The sequence below is a fragment of the Manduca sexta genome, chromosome 5, assembly GCF_014839805.1.
Source record: "Manduca sexta isolate Smith_Timp_Sample1 chromosome 5, JHU_Msex_v1.0, whole genome shotgun sequence".
NCBI classification, from domain to species: Eukaryota; Metazoa; Arthropoda; class Insecta; order Lepidoptera; family Sphingidae; genus Manduca; species Manduca sexta.
The window spans coordinates 1,931,335-1,950,413 of record NC_051119.1 but is presented as its reverse complement, the minus strand read 5'-3'; the positions used below and the strand labels follow the sequence as shown (position 1 = coordinate 1,950,413).

Sequence of the window (19,079 nt, the reverse complement as noted above, 5' to 3'; positions counted from 1 at the left end):
TAATATTTTACTTATTTATATATTTAGACTTGAACTATTTTCCTGTGATTAATGTTGCAAAAACATCGCATACGTAGTACAAGTGTACTTAATTTTATTATATTCAGTGTCATAAAAATTGAGTATAATACGAAATTCTCATTACATAATTTAAGTTTTTTATCCTTTTGAAAGCAGTATATATAACTTGGATATATATTAATTGCCAAACAAGCGCATCGATGTTTTGAATTGTGTTTTCTAATAGTCATTAATTTTCACTTTATTTTTCAGTATTGCCTCTTAATATTCTAAGCGTTGTAACATATTTTGATGTCAATAAATTTTGTTCCAAGTTACAGTTGTTTTATTACCAAATTATAAGCTATATAACTGAAGTGGGACTCGAGTGAAGTTTAAAGCTAAAGAAATCGCATGGTTCTTTTCAAAATTACATTATTACATCGCTCGCTCGTTCGAAGAAAAACGACTTGCAAAGATTTTGCATCAAATATAATTTATCTATAAGAATTTAGATATCAAATCGACTAATCACCTTAAATTGGACAATCTGTTCAAATATCAATCAAATAATTTCGTCTAAAACTAATTTGAGGATAACGTTATGAATTACACATTTATTATTTATGTTATTTGATTTTATACAAATTGTGTATCCGTTTCTTATCCCATGATTTATAAATAAATAAATAAAAAAAAGGTTAAAGAAGGTAAAGATCAGTAGTGGTATAAATCTGGGTGATACTGTTATTAAACACACATTAAATAAGTAAACAACATTTATTTATAAAATAAATACAGTAAGCGTATAAACGTACAGAAACTTGACGGACCCCCCACACTACTGCCCCAAATGTGGTCCTGTATTACAAGCAACTCTTGTTACGTGCCATCACGTACTTAGATTGTGTTTTTAGATCTAAATATAATATAACCCTATATGCGAATAAAATTATTAATATTTATATTATATTTTACATAATTTGATTTACGGTATCAAAGCTTTTTTATACAATGAAGAACGAGATGAGTAAGTAGCTCGCCTAGCTACTTACTCGTCTCTCTTACTTACTCGCTTAGCGCGACTGCGTATAAACAGTAGCAATGTTAAGAACATTGAATCAAATTCCTGAGGACTGCACTCAGCTTACATCCACATATAAGATGTGAAGTCATAATGTTCAGTGAAGCACTATGTTTGATATCAAGTGCAATATTATACCTTAAATATTAATAATTTATGCCATTATTTATCTAATACATAAGAATCACTTCACATGAATGCCTTTTAATACAAATATTTAGTTTAAATTACTATAAAATTGAGTACAATTTTGAATATAATTTATATTATATTTTAATACTTACAACTACAAATAACGGCGAAAATTAATAAACAATGTTGTTTGCTATCTGCAGATCTATCTGGAAAACAAACCAATTAAACTAATTTAATACTGAACGTCATATTAAATTTATTGATCCAAAACAGCGATATTTCCGGAGATAGCGAACACCGTTTATTAATTTTATCCGGTAACAAATAAACATTAACCCTATTATTCATAGACGTTTTTTATCTAAGGGCGGAGTGAAGCTGTATTAGGCTAATATTGAGGTACAACAATATTAAGCAATCACAACGGCCCTATGGCTACGCACTGCGAAGGCTGCCATGCCGTCAGCACTGAGAAACAGACTTGTTATCACAGCAATGCTCCGTCCTTAGATAAATAACGTCTATGAATAAGGGGGAATGACATTGGCGCGGATTAATAAAGCGTATACATGAGGGCGAGCGATGGACGGCTTTACATACAACTTTCATACATAACCATACTTTAAGTTAGACACCGCATACGCATCTTTCGCAAGCAAAAAATCGCGGTAGAATCAATGTTTTAATTGTGAAATTAAATGACGGCGCCGAAAATTAACCAATGAAATGAGTCGTAACAAACTGTTGTGATTGATCCATATTCGCTATCGTCGATAGCAATTGAGACCGTTTGGTAATTTCGGCCGGTCAATGTATTTAAAGTAGCTGTGAATATAGTAAGTATTTATATACAAAAATTACGAGACGAGCAAGGAGCTCGTTTTGTTAATACATGTCCGTAAAGAGCAAAATAAAAAAAAATCATGATGTTACTGAGCCTAACTAATATACAATATTATATGCATTAATATGCTTAAATTAATTGTAGATAGTTTATCTAAATTTTGTAACTGTCTTACACTTTTGATGCTAATAAGTATATTTTTTTCTTTATTTTTAATTCACAAACTAGTCATTGTTAGAGAATGAATTTAAAAGATATAGGGATATTATTCTATATTTGCGTTACATGCTTATTTTTCCTTATTTCCCGTTAGAATCTATATTCTAACGGGAAATATTCTGATAACAGTGCAGATCTATTATGTTTGTCTCTTTCTAACTACCAATGAATACGTTTTTCTTCTCAATTAAATACGTCATAGTCAATTTAAATATAGAATAATGTAACATACCTACTCCTCCTGACCCATAAAGTCCTGGCACTTGTAATATTTTAGCCAAAATTATTAAATAATTTGAGATACATACAAACTAATTAAATATTTTAATTGGTCCTATACTAATTACAGTTGGAAAATACATTTCAATTATACTAAATATATATTATATTTTACAAAATTCATATACATTTTACGAAAAAAGCTAAATACTTTTCCAAAATTCCGTTACACATGGACGATTTCATTATACACCTTTTAATAATTTAGCAAGTTATTACACACACAAGTTTTTAACTACATACATAACAATAATATAATCTGGTCATAGTTTAAATAACAATAACACGATCTAAATACTATAATTGATGACAAGAACAACAATAATAAGCGAAGCGTCCGAGTTGCATCGCCTGGACTTTAAATAATTTGCCAAATCAGACTATACTCTTGACATAATTGCTATAGAATCTATAGTCAGTTAGGAAACTTGCCTGAGTTCGAGCATATAAATTTACCTATAAAAAACCGTTATTTTGTATGCTTTTCCACTAATTTCTAAAAAAATATCTCAACTGCGAACCATTGATGATAAAAATAAACCAAACAATATTATATTCTACCTTGATTGGTTCATTTTCACTATAGATTTGACGGCAGCGGTTACATCGATTATAGGAATCGTACATTAGAAATCATTGTCCATATTTACTAAAGCGACGTAATCACATAAACGTCGAAGCACTTTATTTAGAAAATGTCTCCTCTCTCTTCCATAAAAGAAATGAAAGAGACTAATATAGTCCTTCGTAAACTGCCTACCTAACAAGATCAGTCTCGAGTACCGTGGCCGCCGCTGGAGCGGGTACTTTCTCTGGCTGTGGTGCCGGTACTCCGTCCCCTGTGTCGGTGTGGAGCGCGGCAGGGGAGGTGGAGGTAGGGAACACGGTGTCTCCCTTAGAGGCTGGCGCTGGGAGCTGCTTGCAGAGCTTGGCCATGGCGGTTGCGCTGTCTCGAACTACTGCAAGAAGATAGTAAGGTTACCGGTGATGGACATTTAACAATCCATAGGGGTCTTTCGGTCTTTGAGAGTATATCCCCGGATTTGCTAAGTGCGGATATTGAAAATTTTAAACAAATAATATGCCCAGCAACACAATTATAACTTTTCTATGCCCCGGGCATTCTTTGTCACACGCTTTAATTTGAAAATATGAGAAAACATACATATCAAAGAATTCATCACAAGAATTTCGAAGGTATTTGAAGTCTCCATTAGGTCAACTTGGGCGAATAAAACCTTCACCCTCTGAAAGGTAAAGGAGGCCGATGCAGTGGTACAGTAATACAAAGCAGATTTATCCATCATAAGTAAGACCACAGCCCCTTAAGACTTAACCCTATCAGTAGCGAAAGGGAACCCGACACAACATATAGATACTAATATGCATGGATGCAGTCTGCAAATCGTTCTAATGATAATTAGATTCTACATATATTTTACATATAGGGATGACAGTAGAATCGGGTTATATGGACCCTTTGCTAATGACTCCTGGGTTTAATAATATGTGGGTACCTGGTTGCACGGGGTAGGTGGCGACAGGCGCGGGAGGGGCGCGGCATGTCGGCGTCTGCAGCGGCGTGTCCTGCTGCGACAGCTCTGTAATCACAACAGTAAGCATACATAGCATAGGAACCCACACCATTTACATACAATCTTTGTTTTCAATCCTATCTTGACTTTTTGCTGCGGCTGGATGTTGAATATTAAATGTATTTGTGTGACGTGTTTAATTATAATTAGGATTATCTGTAACCAAGTCCTGATTGGGCCTTCCCTCCCAGCGAACGAAATGCTGTTATTACATTAAGGCTGGGTAAAAATGTTCATATTTGAGATCATTTAACATGAGTCCTTAGTTTCACGCCTCTACTAGAAAACGTAGTGTTGTTCACGTGTGAACGAACCTTTGACCTTCCTGATGAAGTAGTAGAAGAAGTAGAAGCAGAGCAGCACGAGCAGGCCGAGGATGCCGGCGAGCGCCACGTAGTACGCCACGTGGCTCGGCGGGCGCGCGCCGCGCGGCACACTCGACCCCATCGCGCTGCACAATCACACATTACAGTGGATTTATTATCTATACATTTATTATACGTGTGAGGCGAGAAATACCTAATGGAACGGATACCAAGATACCAGACACACACAGATTTCCATTCCCTTTGTCTCTAAAAGGGGAGGCAAAGGCGCATATAAGCCACGCACTCCTTGACGTATGTATTCTCGCAAAAATAGATAGGAGACAAAGCCATCGCCATATTAGATAGAAATCCCAAATTCAGGGCTGATATTAAGCATCAATTATTTAAATATAATTATGATAAAAAAACATATTAGCAACCATCTATTTTACAGCTTGTATACTTTTTCGAATGTAACATATTTTCATTTTTATATAAATTAGGTGTGGTACCAAAGGCACGAAATAAGTTGTTGGAAGCGAGCTCTTAATTATTTCATTCAAATAAAAGGTATATCAGACCCAGCACAAACATAATCATTAAAATCATTTTTAAATTTTCACGGAATTCTCTACTGTTTTGAGGTACAAGATTAGACCAATAAAATTAGTAACAAAAAATCCCGAAATAAATGGTGTAGCCCTCGAATAGAAACTTTCTTATTCCTTTATTCTACCTTAGAATCAAACAAAATACCTAATTGATTTCTCAACCATGCATGTTATTGAAACCTACAAAGATTAGAAATGAACAAAGTCAATTTTAATAACATCTACTGAAACAGTACAATTTTTTATTAATTAATATAAGATATTTATTTAAATTCCATAACGTTTCTGCAACGCGTTACATCGCGTCGTTCGTAGCGCAAGGGATCGTAGCTCACGCAATGCGTAGTGAAAGTAGCACTGGAATGTCGTAGCGACGTAGCAAAGAAAGCTTAACAAGACTCGTAGCTCTAAAAGTAGCGTCGTAGCACACACGTGGCATCGTATCATATACTCAATACTATGCAAGAATTTGTGTATTTTATAAAGTAGTTGGACAGTTTTAAGATTTGTATGTGTTGTAAGGTCAAAATGGTCGCCTATTTAATATATTATGCAAAACAAAATGTATATAGTGTAGTAAGCAATCCAACCGTTCCAAATAATGAAACCACACCAGCACTATTAATAAGTATATAATTATATTGAACTTATATATTTTAATATAAATTGCCAATCTGGCTTAGAGACAAACTTGATACTTAAACTATTTCAACATAACAATCATTCCTTCTCCAGTTCAGACGGCGGAATGCCTATCGCCATTCTTTTTTCGTTTTATATATTTTTTTAAAAATGTCAACTTGTAACTGCCATCACTCTGATCGTTATTCCTTTATGCTGCTGTGCTGCCAGAGTATTAAAGGTTGATAGCTCAATTAACAAATCTATATGAATAACGATCAGAGTGTTGGGGTTTATAAACTGAATATAATAATTTATTAACATCTATATTTTATTTTCTTTCAAAACCTTACAATAGTAAGTCTGATTACACGTTTTTATTTCAAAACGAGAAAAGTTTTAAAGTCGAGAACAAAGCCTTCAGTCACATAACAATAAACACTGCACTTATGCTGCCAAAATCTTAAGCCAAATGTTTATAATGAATGCGTACTTCCCGTCCAAACTAAATAACATATCGCTATTTATGAGTTCTGGAAAGCGAGAATGGTGTGGGTGGTGCCGTGAACCTAGAGAAACGCCTAGAAATTTATATCATATTAATTAACGAAACTTTTTCTGATTCCTTTTTTGTGAAAGAGTCTGCCGGAAAAAAAATATGAAACAGAATATTATAACAGTCTTGCAAAAATATTTTTTTATAACTGTTACATGCTTCTATGGTGAATTTTATATTAATGCTGAGGTTATTTGGGTTTTTCTGCTCAGTATCAGCCCGGAGTCTGGAATTTGTGCCCGATATGGCGATAGGCTCGCCCTCTATCACATCATGGGACGGAACATACTTGGCGAAAAGTGGGTGCCCTAGTTGCGCCTCTGCATACCCCTTCGGGGATAAATGCGTGATGTTATGTATGTATGTATGTATGCTGAGGTCTCATGTTCAACTCCGTATGCTACTACATAGTATTCTGATACCTGATATTACCGTAAATAAACATAAACCTGACCTCTTAACACAATTACTGATAGCCAACAGCAAAACAGACAGACAACATAAGGACCTATGAACATAACGTATGTAAAAGTAAACAGTTTTTAACTGCATCATGGTAATTGTAAAGTATGCCGTTTGTCATGGCTCGCAAAAATATTTGCGGATCAGCGATACATATCTCACGCTGGAGAATTGAACTCAAAGCCAGCTCGGTCTTAGCTCGTTTCAACCATTGAACTTGTCCTTATAGATAGTCAAAATATTCGCTCAGATCACACCCCCTACCTAGTGGAAATCCCTTGCTACGTCAGTGAGTCAGATCACACACGCACGTACACACCTGCCCACTATTAGACTTGTTTATTCCGTCCTATGATGTGACTGATAGCGAGGTATAAAAAGCAATACATACGTGAGAGGATCAACTGGCCGCGGAGGAGGACTGCTCTCCGCGCCCGCTCATAGCTTCTAGCTTCAGCGCATCTGTTAAATAAAACTTCATAGTATCACACAAACAGACAGGCTTAGTATCACATAGAGATATTTCCAATAAATGAATTTGCGATATTTTTTAATCCTTTATGACTGTAGAACTTTTTCACTGGTTACAGATTACCTTAAAGTCAAACTTAAAGTCTTCAATAAACGACAGTCCCCGTATGTCACTTGCAAACACTTAAACCAAATATACTACTTTTAATATTTTTCAATTTTTGTAAAGAGCTTTTGTGTATTTTTATTAGGGTAAAAAATTGCACTATATTATAATTAAAAACGCACCAAATTTTGAATTTATACTTATTTAAAAACCCTCTCAGTGTTAACTAGTTCTAGGAGGCCCGTGTTCAGTAGTGGGCTTAGGAAATCTTATTTTTTTATAGACAATCATTATAATAATAATTATTGCAATGACCTATAACGCCTGATCAAGTGTTTTCAAAACACTATACTATGGACTTTTTAGGGGTGAAGTGAGCCACTCTAAGTGTAACATCGTAGATCATAATTATATTACTTTCCCGCAGCCTTGTGATTGAACTCAAACAAATTTTAAAAAATCTATGTATTCTTTAAGTACACAGAATATTTTTTATTAATTAAAATAGATCAAACAATACACATTAATTTATACTCACATTTCACATAACAATAACACAAAAAACCACTTCACCGTAATTTCAAAGATCACTTAACAATAGCATTTATGAGGAACTAGAGTTTCTTAGCCCAGTGTATGCAGGATGATGCAGGAGGAGACAGGGTCGAGGCTCAACGGTGACTGAGCTGGTGCGTGACACACACTTACTCCGCAGCACTGTCTTCGACAAGCACTGAGTTGTGAGAGAACAGTAAGGCGATATTGCATTAGTGCGTCCCGCTGCTTATAACAGAGATTTTTTTAAATTCTTCATACTTATTTATAACATCGCAGTAGGCTGATTTCTTAACGGTATAAACAGGCACACCATGAAGCAGATAAGATGTGTTTAATATCTCCACTGAGCAATGGCGGAGGGTCCATATAACACGACTCCTGCCGGCTTCCCCTTATGTAATTATTATCAGAATGATTTACAGAACGCATTCATGTATATTAGTATCTATATGTTGTGTTGGATTCCTTTTCAGAAGATTTTACCTTTCGCCACTGCCACTGAGCTTCAACCATATAAAAATAAGACTAATAATAATAATAAATCAGCGATAAAAATTTTAATAAAACAATAACAAATGTTGCCATACTGTTCCTAGTATGTGAGGGCGTGTAACTTAACAGCGACCCCATGATACCAGATGAGATGTGAAGACAGAGGGGGGTGAGGTGCGTCGCGCCGCTCGCAACAAGTGTCGGCGACAGCGCGGCGCCGGCGACGACACCACACAGGGGTGTCGCGGACTCTCAAGTACTTACTTCCTTTGTGTATTGTGTCCCTTTACTAAAAAATGTGTATGTTTATAGGCGATAGTAATCACTCAGTATCCCAATGATGATCCGCAAGCTCCTCTTATAAATATATCAAACAATTAAATTAAACTATTTTACGAATTTCATCGCCGTTTTAATATTTTACTTTTCTCCCGACGTTTCGAAACTTTGCAGACTTCATGGTCACGGCGGGGACGTAAAATAGTTTAATTTAAATGTCTAACATTCGCGGAAACATAAGAAATCATTATATTAATCAAATTTGTTATTCTAGATTTCGTATTGCGTAAGTTGCTGGAGGGGAGGATATATATATTCGCTCGAGTAACTACTACTTTAAACAATGCGAAAATTGTGCCTTACTAGCGCCGTTAACGTGGATGTATCGCGTTCCAGGTTACTTTTTTTTTTATCTGAATCCAAATTTACTTACTATCAAGTGCTTTGGAGTCTTTAAAGCAAGCTATAACTCGCAATGTGGATCCTAGTGCCAGCCCTGGGGTCGGCAGCAGACGCGACACAACGGCGCCGGAGGTCCTGCCTCGCGCACGCGCACTCTACCCCCACTAAAGGGACATCACGCCTCTAGAGGATTGACAACCGATGGCTTAGAAAATAGCCTTGTTGTATAATTACTCCACTTTTATCCTAGAAAAATAAGTAAGTACTAAATGTGTTTATTGTTTTTATAATTCAAAGGTTCATAATAACTTATTTATTTACATTTTACATGCAATTATATATTGTACACAGGTGGACTTAATGCCGTAAACATTCTGTCCCAGTCAACCAGCATCCATGAAAATTGTATCTGAATAAAAAATAAGAATGAATTATAATATATTATATCATATAAATATAGTTTATCCACAACTTTAAATTCCAAATACTATTTATAAGCTTAAAACTAATATTATATTGTAACTAGTTTGTGGAACTTGTTCCGAATAGGTACCAAAGCTTTTCTACAATAATATAATATTGTTGTGTGGAAAGAGTCGAAGGAAACGTGACACCGATTCTTTAATCACCAGAAAAGTTATTCTAGTATAAAATGCAACATAAACAGATACAATAATGTTGTATGAATGAAACCAGGATAATCACTTTTATATCCAGACATTTTCTCATTTACACACATACATAGATACGTCATACCTTTCATCTCAGGTAGAGGTATAACTAGGGCAGCCAGTTTTCACCTATATGTTCCGTCCCATAACGTGATAGGGGACAAGTCTGTCGCCATCGCGGGCATACATGCCAGACTTCGGAGTAACACTAAGCAAAAAACCCAATATCACTTTTCCTGACCCAGGATTCGAACCCGGGACGTCAGAGCAGTATCGTACCCCGAACGCAATACAATAAGGGGATTAATGTTTAAAAAATCAGGCCTTAATAATAAATAGTAAGTAAAAAAACATACCAAATAATTATAGTAAATATAACAAAAATAATAATAATATGTTTATTCACATCAAATTTTTAGTCTAGGCTTTCTATTGAATCCTATTTGGTCTAGCGTAAATATTATCGGCGCAGCTTTTTAGGAAGTGCCCACCTCACTTCAAAATCTCACTGAAATTAATAAATACTTTTCCAACATTTATAAAAGTTACTGCGCGGCTTCCTGATGTGTCTACTATTTTATTTCATTTAACATCATTTAGAAAACAGACATCAAATCTTAACACTTATAAAATAAAAACAATTTAACCCAACAAGGGTAGTTGACGTTAGAATGGTCTTTGATAGAAGCTAGATTCGTGATAATTATATTACGCTTATCGCACATTGGACTGGGATTAGACCAGGAGGAATTGTGAGAAATTTCTCTCTACATTTTGATCTGCCAAATGTTGATTGGCTGAAATGAAGTTGTGAGTGGCGAGGTGATGCGACAACGATGGTTGTAGGATATTTACATCCGTCTGCATAGCGGGCACTATACACAAAGTGTCAACGCCGTCACAATGCCACAGTTTAAACTGACTGCCATAATTATATCGATTGGTGAGGAATTTCGCCTTACCGCCTAAATAACTAATTCAATGCTGCGATACAGTATATATTGGAAACCAGGGTCCAGGATAGATTGACGTTCTACTTGACAGTTCACGCTGAAGGTCGATGCTATTCCATTTGGTGTACTGCACGCCTTGTATTATCGCAGCAGTGGGGGCGAGGTCACAACCGTCGCCGCCACAAGACGTATGCTCCCACCAGCACCACGCCCAGCAACAGATACAGCACTCCGGCGACCACCTCGCAATGTTCCTGCGATAACAACTGGATGAACGACACAGCGTGGCGCTAACGACATCAATCACACGAGGGCATGTGATCATCTTAGCTTATCTTACTATACTATATATAATAATAATATCAGCCCTGTATTATATACTTGCTCACTGCTGAGCACGGGCCTCCTTTACCACTGAGAGGGATTAGGCCTTAGTCCACCACGCTGGCCTAGTGCGGATTGGTAGACTTCACACACCTTCGAAATTCCTATAGACAACTTCTCAGATGTGCAGGTATCCTCACGATGTTTTCCTTCACCGTTAAAGCGAACGATAAATTCACAAAACATACACTTATGATTTTTAGAAAAGTCAAAGGTATTTGCCCTTGGGATTTGAACCTGCGGACATTCGTCTTGGCAGTCCGTTCCACAACCAACTAGGCTATCACCGCTTCATACTATATTTATTTTCATACATACTATATTTCCTAATATTATTAATGCGCTTGTTTGCATAGACGCCGCCAAGATTTTAGGGAGTCGCATCTGCATCTTCACATTATAAGTAGGTACTACATAATAGCATTTTTTTTTCAAATAAAAATCACTCATGTATTTGTATATGCTAAACCATAATAAAATCCTGTGGTCAATAGTTCCTATTGTCATTCCGTGACTTATTTTTTTGTGATAGATGCCACGTGCATCCCCTTGCAATACCCTCACGACGCCCATACCTGTTTGTAAAATTATTTTAGATGTTTGTTAGAGCTAAATGCAGAAACTGCTGAACGGATAAGGATGAAATTTCGGACACGAGTAGATTATTTATTATTCAAAGCAATAAAAAAACTAAATATAATATTAACACTCACAGGTTCAGTGGGCGTGGTGGCTGACTCGCCCTCTGCTAGTGGCATTGTAACTATCACACGTAAACCTAAACACCAGGGGACTTATGTCATATTCCAATAATACTGCGGATTGTACTTATATAAAATGGTTTTCCTCAAGTAAACCACGTGACTGCGCCCTGCGCAGGCGTCGATTCAAAACATGCGGCTTATAATAATGCGTAGAGTTGTAACAATGAACAAGTTTCAGGTATTGATAAATATCAATAACTTCGGCTCTGTAATTTATACAGGGTCATCAGGGTAAATAAAACCACGAATTCTTCTTAACCTCTGCTAACATTGTGCCAAAAATCATCCATGAATAACAAATATTGTGACCCAACTTTAGTTTACAAATCTATTGATCATTTTGTCGTTTAGAGTAAATATGGCGTGTGCGTGAATGCATTTCTGACTGAAAGTGTGATGTTGCCGATACGTTGCATTAGGGCGCGTTAAATTAAAATGTTAGTATAGCGGATGATGATGTTGCCACGCCGGACAACTCACGGCCACTTCCCGCGCTTTTTCGCCGAGTGACGCGTGGTCCCGCTGGTTGACACCGATGCCTCTCTCACGCCCAACTCGTTAGTGAACATTTGTGTAAGATTTCTACCATCTGAGCAGATTTGGCTCCTAAATAGTTCTCCCAGACTAAGCGGTCGATTCGAAAACGTTGTAGAATTTAGCAGAATTCAAGATAATCCTTATTTATTCGAATAGAATACTTACTTATAATTTTCTTTATCTTTTTATTTACTTATTTATTTTTTTAGTATGCAATTATTTGTTAGATCCCTGATAATACTGGGATTTCCCGTTAATTCAATATCTGTATAGGTACGCCATTCAATAGAAGACCAAGAGCGGGCGGAGACGGGTCGGAGGCTGAAGCAAAGTTCAAAAGTGCTCCCCGCGCGCCCCGCTGCCGCGCTCGTACGCGAAGCGCGGCGCCGTCGACGAACACTCCTAGCACGAGTCAACAGCTTGGTACATAAATGCAGTTTATGAGAACATTAAAAAGAGTTTGTGTTTTATATTCATATATAGACAAAAATCTACATATAACGTAGATTTTTGTCTATATATGAATTATTTTAGCCTGAAAATAAAAAGGGAAATGCAAGGGATTATTATATTATTATTTTATTCATACCGGCACGGCAAAGTAATCCCACTGCACCTGATCGTAAGTAGAGTGGGCTCCAATAGAATGTCGACTGACGAGAGGTGATTACCCCTCGTCAATCGACACAATTATGACGGCCTATTGGAACCGGATACACACAGGCTGATCCCCGATAGCGACACATTTTGGGAGCCCAATACTCGATTACAAAAGAGTATCTATTATCACTCCCCGTTACAGCAATAACGACACGACGAAACAGTTTAGTTTCCGTTTTATCTTCACTAACTGCAAGCTGCAAGTCGAGTGCATCAGTCGCGCGGTGTGAGTGTCCACGTATCGACGCGCGCGCAATCATGTACACCACCGGGCTACAGGCTGAAGACTCGTGGCAGATGGACAGTGAGGCGGCTCACGATCGGAGTCGTTCGCACGACACATCCGAGGTATTTATGCAACCAAAGATTTCATTTTTTTTTCTTAATATGTTTATACGGTTTAAGTCCCTTAATTTACAACATTGTATATATATAAAAAAACATGTGCCTCAGATTGAGGCTCAGAGAAAACGCTGAGAGACGCCGATGGTCATAAGGTTTGTATTGTTATAGCTTCAAGGACATTAGAGGCCTAACACATTCCATCATCAAATGATATACATCTTCAGTACTATCACACTCTTCACAGTTAGAGCTTACACCAATAAAAGGTTTAAATTTGTTGAGTGGGACATGTCCAGACCGCAGCCTATGCGCAAATAAAGGAATATGAACGTTCACGTTGTAATGTATCAAACCAAATGCCTTTCTCTTGTGGTCTTTCCTTATTCGTGACAATTTATATGAATTTGCAATTCATATTTTAATAGAATCTCAAAATTACTTGGTATTAAAATATTTTTTTCGATCTCTTTTATAAGTGCCCCCTTTACAAACTTATTATAGGAGTATTACGTCGCTGGAGGTAAAACAGAGAATTTACCTCAATCAATGTTATTCTCTATTTTACCTCAAATACAACTATGGTTCAATTGGATTTGTTTTGATCGTGTTTGAGTGTTTCGTTTCGACGCGTCCACATTGAAGAGACGAAGTCCTGCAGATCTGCGCGATGTAGTCGACACTCCTACTGCCGCTTTAAACTATCAATTTTATTATCCGCAAAGCAAAGTGACCTCACTGCCTATTTGAACAGAATATATACAGACTGATCCCGGAACGCGACGCATTGACGAGGGCCACTATGTCGGGTAATAATACTTTCTTGCCATGTATGTTTCGTCTAGTGATGGTGATAGCCCATCGTATATATTATAATTCACAAAGAACACACATCATTTTAGAAAAGTCAGAGGTGTGTACCCTTCGGGTTCGAACCTGCGGACTTCGTCTCGGCAGTCCGTTTTGCACCCGACTAAGCTGTCGTCGCAATTTTTTTCCTTTTAGCCATTTTACAAGGCGGTGGGAGTTATCACTACTGGTTATTTATAGTCAAGTTTCCTGAAGTATTAAGTTGTTGTGTCAAACGAGGATAATAATAACGCCAAAGTCTGAATTAAGTCCGAAGAAGTACTGAATGATGTAACATATCACGACGAGGAGCGCCTCGTGAATTCAGCGCCATGAAAAACGTCTTAACTCTATGTTCTGAGCATTTACCTGTTGGTAATACTTATATTGATATGTCTTACATTGTTACTGGTCATAGATGGTGTTACTTACCATAAGTATACTCTCGACATCAGTCAGCGTAAGTACATAGCATCCTATTTGCTGATATTCAACAATCATTGTAGAGTGACAGAGGATGCAGTAACCATAATTGGGAAGGGTATGCTAAGGTGGTTTGGGCATTTGGAGAGGATGCATGAAAGAAGGCTGACAAACAGGAAAAATAAGGCGAATGTTGATGGAAGAGTCGGTAGGGGTCGACCGCACCGAGCCTTCGATGACAGACATCAGACATTCTTAGTAAAGGCCAGGCCAAAAATACCCTGAACTATTGGAATGCATGAAAAGATTGATGGACGCAAGAGAAGTATGCCAGAATCGTGCAAAGTGGCAATCCATAGTCTTTGCCTACCCTTATGAGATAGAAGCGTGAGACTATGTATATATGTATTCATCCATTAATTTGCTGTGAATTTTAACGATTTTTTGCCATTATTGTGATCATAATATAGGATACAATCCGTTATCTTAGACTAGCTAAGACTACCGCTGCAAGCGACATCCTCGGACTCTTGGCTCAAGATGCTGGTATATTTGGATCCACCCAGATAGTGACCATATTATACAAGTGATAGACAGCGAGTCAATCGCCATCATTATCATCAGCCACATGAAGTCCACTCCTTAACATAGGCCTCTCCAAAAGATTTCCAGACAGATATGTCAAAAGCGGCCTGCATCCAAAGCGTTCCTGCGACCTTTATATCATATATAAATTCCAGACTCCAGGCTGATATTGATCAGAAAAACCCTTAACATCGCCGCCCGACCCGAGTACTCAGAGCGGTAGTCGTTGCGCGCACCCAATGTATCTACGCCACCGAAAGAGTCAACTCTGCAGGCAATAATACTGTATTTCCGCATTTCCAGATCACATGTGAACTCGAGCTGGTGACTATCGTGTTTTCTGTGGTGGTCGCTGTGGTGTTGATGGTGCTGTGCGCCGCATGCGTGGTCTGTCGCCACTCCCGCTATCACCGCGTGTTCCGGATTTCTCCTATCGGTATGACTGCAGTTTCATCCAATTCTGCAGAAATGAGAAAACGTTTCCTTGAAGGTAATCGTCAAAATGAAAAACTTTCATAGTATTATCTGAGAATATTGTTATAACAGCGCTGCCTAATAGACGGCCTAGGTGGCATAGTTGCATTGCGTACGCATTACGACTACCGGTGTTTTTAGGGTTTGGGTAGGAGTAGTGATATGAAGAGATCCATAATTTTAGATTCTTATGTTCACTATCACTCTTAAATTTAGGGTCGTACTGGAAAACAGGCAATTTTTTGACTAATACTAGATACAAAATATGTATTTTCGAATACTTTATTTAAATACGAATAGATACTTTTTGTAAGAGAACATGAATTCCAAAAAAGAAGAGATGCTCCACAGTGTCAGAACGAAGGAAAAATTTTATACTTTAAAAATATTACATACAATCTTTTGACCATAGACAAAGGCGTAGGCAGGGGGGTCATTGTCTCTACCCTAGATATAACAAAAGTATGGGATTACGTAAAAAAAAAATACATGAAATTTTCGAAAATGACTGCCTCGGTGGCGTAGATGTACTGCATGCGCGGTACGGCAGCGCTCTGAGGTCCTGGGTTCGAATCCCGGGTCGGGCAAAGTGATATTTGGGTTTTTCTGCTCAGTATCAGCCCGGAGTCTGGAATTTGTGCCCGATATGGCGATAGGCTCGCCCCCTATCACATCATGGGACGGAACACACTTGGCGAAAAGTGGGTGCCATGGTTGCGCCTCTGCATACCCCTTCGGGGATAAAATGCGTGATGTTGTGTGTTGTGTGTGAAATTTTCGCTTTAGCCCTCCCGGGTCAAAATTTTATATAGTGCCCTCTCCTGAATTGAAACCTGTCTAAGAACTTGATCATATTAGACCGTGATAACATAAAATTTTAAGGATGCGTCCACATTTGTTTGTTCTTACAAACAAATGTGGACGCATCCTTAAATGTTAAAATGCATATATTAAATACTATTTATAAGAATTTTATCCAATTTTTGTATTAGATACTGGTGGTAAGTCTTTCATATGTGAGTCTACCTGGGTAGATACCCCCGCGATGTCTATTTCTGCTACCAAGCAACAGCATGTAGTCACTATGTGTTCCGGTTTGAAGAACAATGTAGCCAACTTAACTACTGGACATAATAAGACTTAACATCTCACGTCTCAGGATGGCGAGCGCAATGGAATACTAAACAATACTTTGTAATTCAAGATGTTGGATGGTGTTTCTAATGCTTATGGGCGGTCGTATCGTTTATCATCAGGCGAGCGGCAAGCTCGTCTCGTCGTAAAAAGCAAAACGAAAAAAGTTTTTAGAGAATACTTAGATATCAGAAGATTGTATTTTAATACAAGATATAAATGAAAATTAAATAAAGTATATTAGATTTAAGATGAAAAAACGTATTTAGTAACTTGTATCTGTGTTTCAAACACTTGTTGACGCGCTTGGAGGTGCGATTAGACACGAAGTCTAATAGCTTAGAAGAGCGGTAAAAGACAATAGACCGATTTAGGTACAGGGCATGCACATGTCAGTCTGTAAATGTACATAATGTGAGGGGTCCCGCTAAGAATACGCTTCTTGTTTGACCTAGGCACTAGCATGGTAACTTCCTTCGGGCTCACAATTACATCGTATTATAAACTGTCATTGAATTGGTTTATTCGTGTTTCAGAGCATCCGATCGGGTCTGATACAAGGTGTTCCAACATAGCTACAGTGTTCAGGACTTTCCCGGATTTGGAGAAGGAACGCCGGCGAGTAGACGGGTCACCTGACGCAATCCTCGCCATTCGCGCACCTTGGGACCAAACTGTCCATCCTAAAGATTTAATCCGACCAAGAGCGTTCATCAGCACCGAGCGCACTGGTAGTCTTATACGCATTAATTACGAGGAAGTGGTAGCGCGAGTGGAGGAGGCACGGAGGATGAGGCATAGCGCGGGAGGGGCAACGTCCGCGCGCCCGCTCCCGCGCCCTTCCGCGCCCCCGCCAGCACCCCGCGCCGCCGCCAGCGCTCCGGCCAGCCCGAGGGACTCGACGCCAACGACTTCGTCGCCTCCTAGCACTAGCTGACTGCTTGATACACTAACGCACTTCTGCGAACACTAAAAAGATTCGAACGCCTATGGTACTAAAGTTACTCTTTGAATTTAAAATTTATTATGAGAAAATATTTTTAACAATAATTAAATTTAGGAATATTGACTGTATTGATTTCATCTTTTCTATATATTTTAACGTAAGAGTTTTATCTAAAACTAGCTTCTGCACGCGGCTCCGCCCGCATGATAAAAGCTTTCCCGGGCTAAAGTTTTCAGTTATAAAAGTCACGCTATAAGTATATTTTCTCGGGATAGAAAGTTGTCAGTGTTCTTCCATATAAGTCTGTTGGGTAGTGTTTGAGTGTAACGCGTCAGGCAGACAGATGCAGCGCTATGTATGGGCCGCGGGCAAGAGCAAGAACTAATATAATAATATAGATATAAGTGTCCATTTTGTCTTGAAGCTTGTGCAAGCCATGGCCCGTGTAACTAAAAGTTGCTGATTACAAACAAACTGGAAAGAAAATACGAATGAGATGGTGACCTTCCACTAATGACGTTCACTACAGAATTATAATGTTTTCCTAATCATAAAATAACAAGTTATTCAGAATATGTTTTTAATTACATTAACTATAAAGTCCGAATAAAGTTTGGGCTCTTTTATCGCATTTCAATTTAATATTTACAAATGATGACAGTTACCACAGCGATGTGACGACTTGTAGTTATCGATGACGTCGAGCATCTTATACTTTTTGTTTTAGATTTTGGAAAGACGATACCTTAAAATGTTTGCATACGTCGTATTACAATATTCAATTGGATACCAGAAAAAAATGTTATTGTTGAAAACATTCATTTGTATTCATTTTAAACATAAAACCTAGACTCAGGGGACTTCAAAAATATTATTTTAAGATTTAATCTTAGAGCAATAAAAATATTTTGTTATTTAATACGACGTATTGTTTTAAGCCCTTCATTTTAAACAAATTAAGTATATACTGTTTTGCAAATGAAACTGGTGCCTACCTTGTAAATTTCGTATAAATCATAGCATGGAGCGTTGCATAACGCGTCGATAAGGTCGGATGACTATCCCGTGGTCAAATCCAAATTTATGCACAGTCGGGCGTTGTAATCGCAGGACAGCTTTGATAGTATGTAGCTGTGTAGGTAACAGGGTATTTTTATACTCTTTTACTTATACGACTATCGAAGCTGTAGGCGGAATAGGATATATTCGTATCAAAAGCATTTCATATAGGTATAGGTATTTAAATATAAGTAGGTACTCGGATAGCGGCTTTTCTAACTTATTAGAACTCTCTAAGTACCTAATTAACCTATTCAATTGTATTTTATTTTCTCC

The 19,079-nt window shown here is 37.6% G+C and overlaps 2 protein-coding genes and 1 long non-coding RNA gene across 4 annotated transcripts; 1 reads left to right on the top strand and 2 right to left on the bottom strand.

Annotated features, from left to right (window-relative positions):
• Positions 1-775: 775 nt before the first annotated feature.
• LOC115446261 lies at positions 776-7,241 on the bottom strand. Its single transcript, XM_030172856.2, has 4 exons — positions 7,106-7,241; positions 4,471-4,607; positions 4,079-4,162; positions 776-3,520 (listed from the first exon to the last, which is right to left on the bottom strand). The coding sequence occupies exons 2-4, from the start codon at positions 4,601-4,603 to the stop codon at positions 3,318-3,320; spliced, it is 420 nt and encodes a 139-aa protein (XP_030028716.1). The 5' UTR covers positions 4,604-4,607; positions 7,106-7,241; the 3' UTR covers positions 776-3,317.
• Positions 7,242-9,315: 2,074 nt separating this feature from the next.
• LOC115446258 lies at positions 9,316-11,919 on the bottom strand. The gene is made up of 2 exons (XR_003938890.2): positions 11,744-11,919; positions 9,316-10,900 (listed from the first exon to the last, which is right to left on the bottom strand). It is a non-coding gene; the product is annotated as an uncharacterized LOC115446258 (long non-coding RNA).
• A 1,252-nt stretch (positions 11,920-13,171) lies between these two features.
• LOC115446279 lies at positions 13,172-19,056 on the top strand. 2 transcript variants are annotated; one of them, XM_037443118.1, is made up of 3 exons: positions 13,172-13,339; positions 15,494-15,626; positions 17,335-19,056. In XM_037443118.1, the coding sequence occupies exons 1-3, from the start codon at positions 13,250-13,252 to the stop codon at positions 17,733-17,735; spliced, it is 624 nt and encodes a 207-aa protein (XP_037299015.1). In that variant the 5' UTR covers positions 13,172-13,249; the 3' UTR covers positions 17,736-19,056. The 2 variants fall into 2 exon arrangements, with proteins under 2 accessions (XP_037299015.1, XP_037299010.1); XM_037443113.1 differs by having other exon boundaries at positions 13,178-13,339; positions 15,494-15,680.
• Positions 19,057-19,079: the final 23 nt, after the last annotated feature.

Bases quoted from the DNA above. Each gene is read 5' to 3' on its own strand.
- LOC115446279 (XM_037443113.1), top strand. From the start codon at position 13,250: ATGTACACCACCGGGCTACAGGCTGAAGACTCGTGGCAGATGGACAGT. The intron at 13,340-15,493 runs GTATTTATGCAA...CCGCATTTCCAG, and splicing joins GTTCGCACGACACATCCGAG to ATCACATGTGAACTCGAGCT. The intron at 15,681-17,334 runs GTAATCGTCAAA...TTCGTGTTTCAG, and splicing joins GAGAAAACGTTTCCTTGAAG to AGCATCCGATCGGGTCTGAT.
- LOC115446261 (XM_030172856.2), bottom strand. From the start codon at position 4,603: ATGGGGTCGAGTGTGCCGCGCGGCGCGCGCCCGCCGAGCCACGTGGCG. The intron at 4,163-4,470 runs GTTCGTTCACAC...TTGTGATTACAG, and splicing joins CTTCATCAGGAAGGTCAAAG to AGCTGTCGCAGCAGGACACG. The intron at 3,521-4,078 runs GTACCCACATAT...ATCTTCTTGCAG, and splicing joins CACCTACCCCGTGCAACCAG to TAGTTCGAGACAGCGCAACC.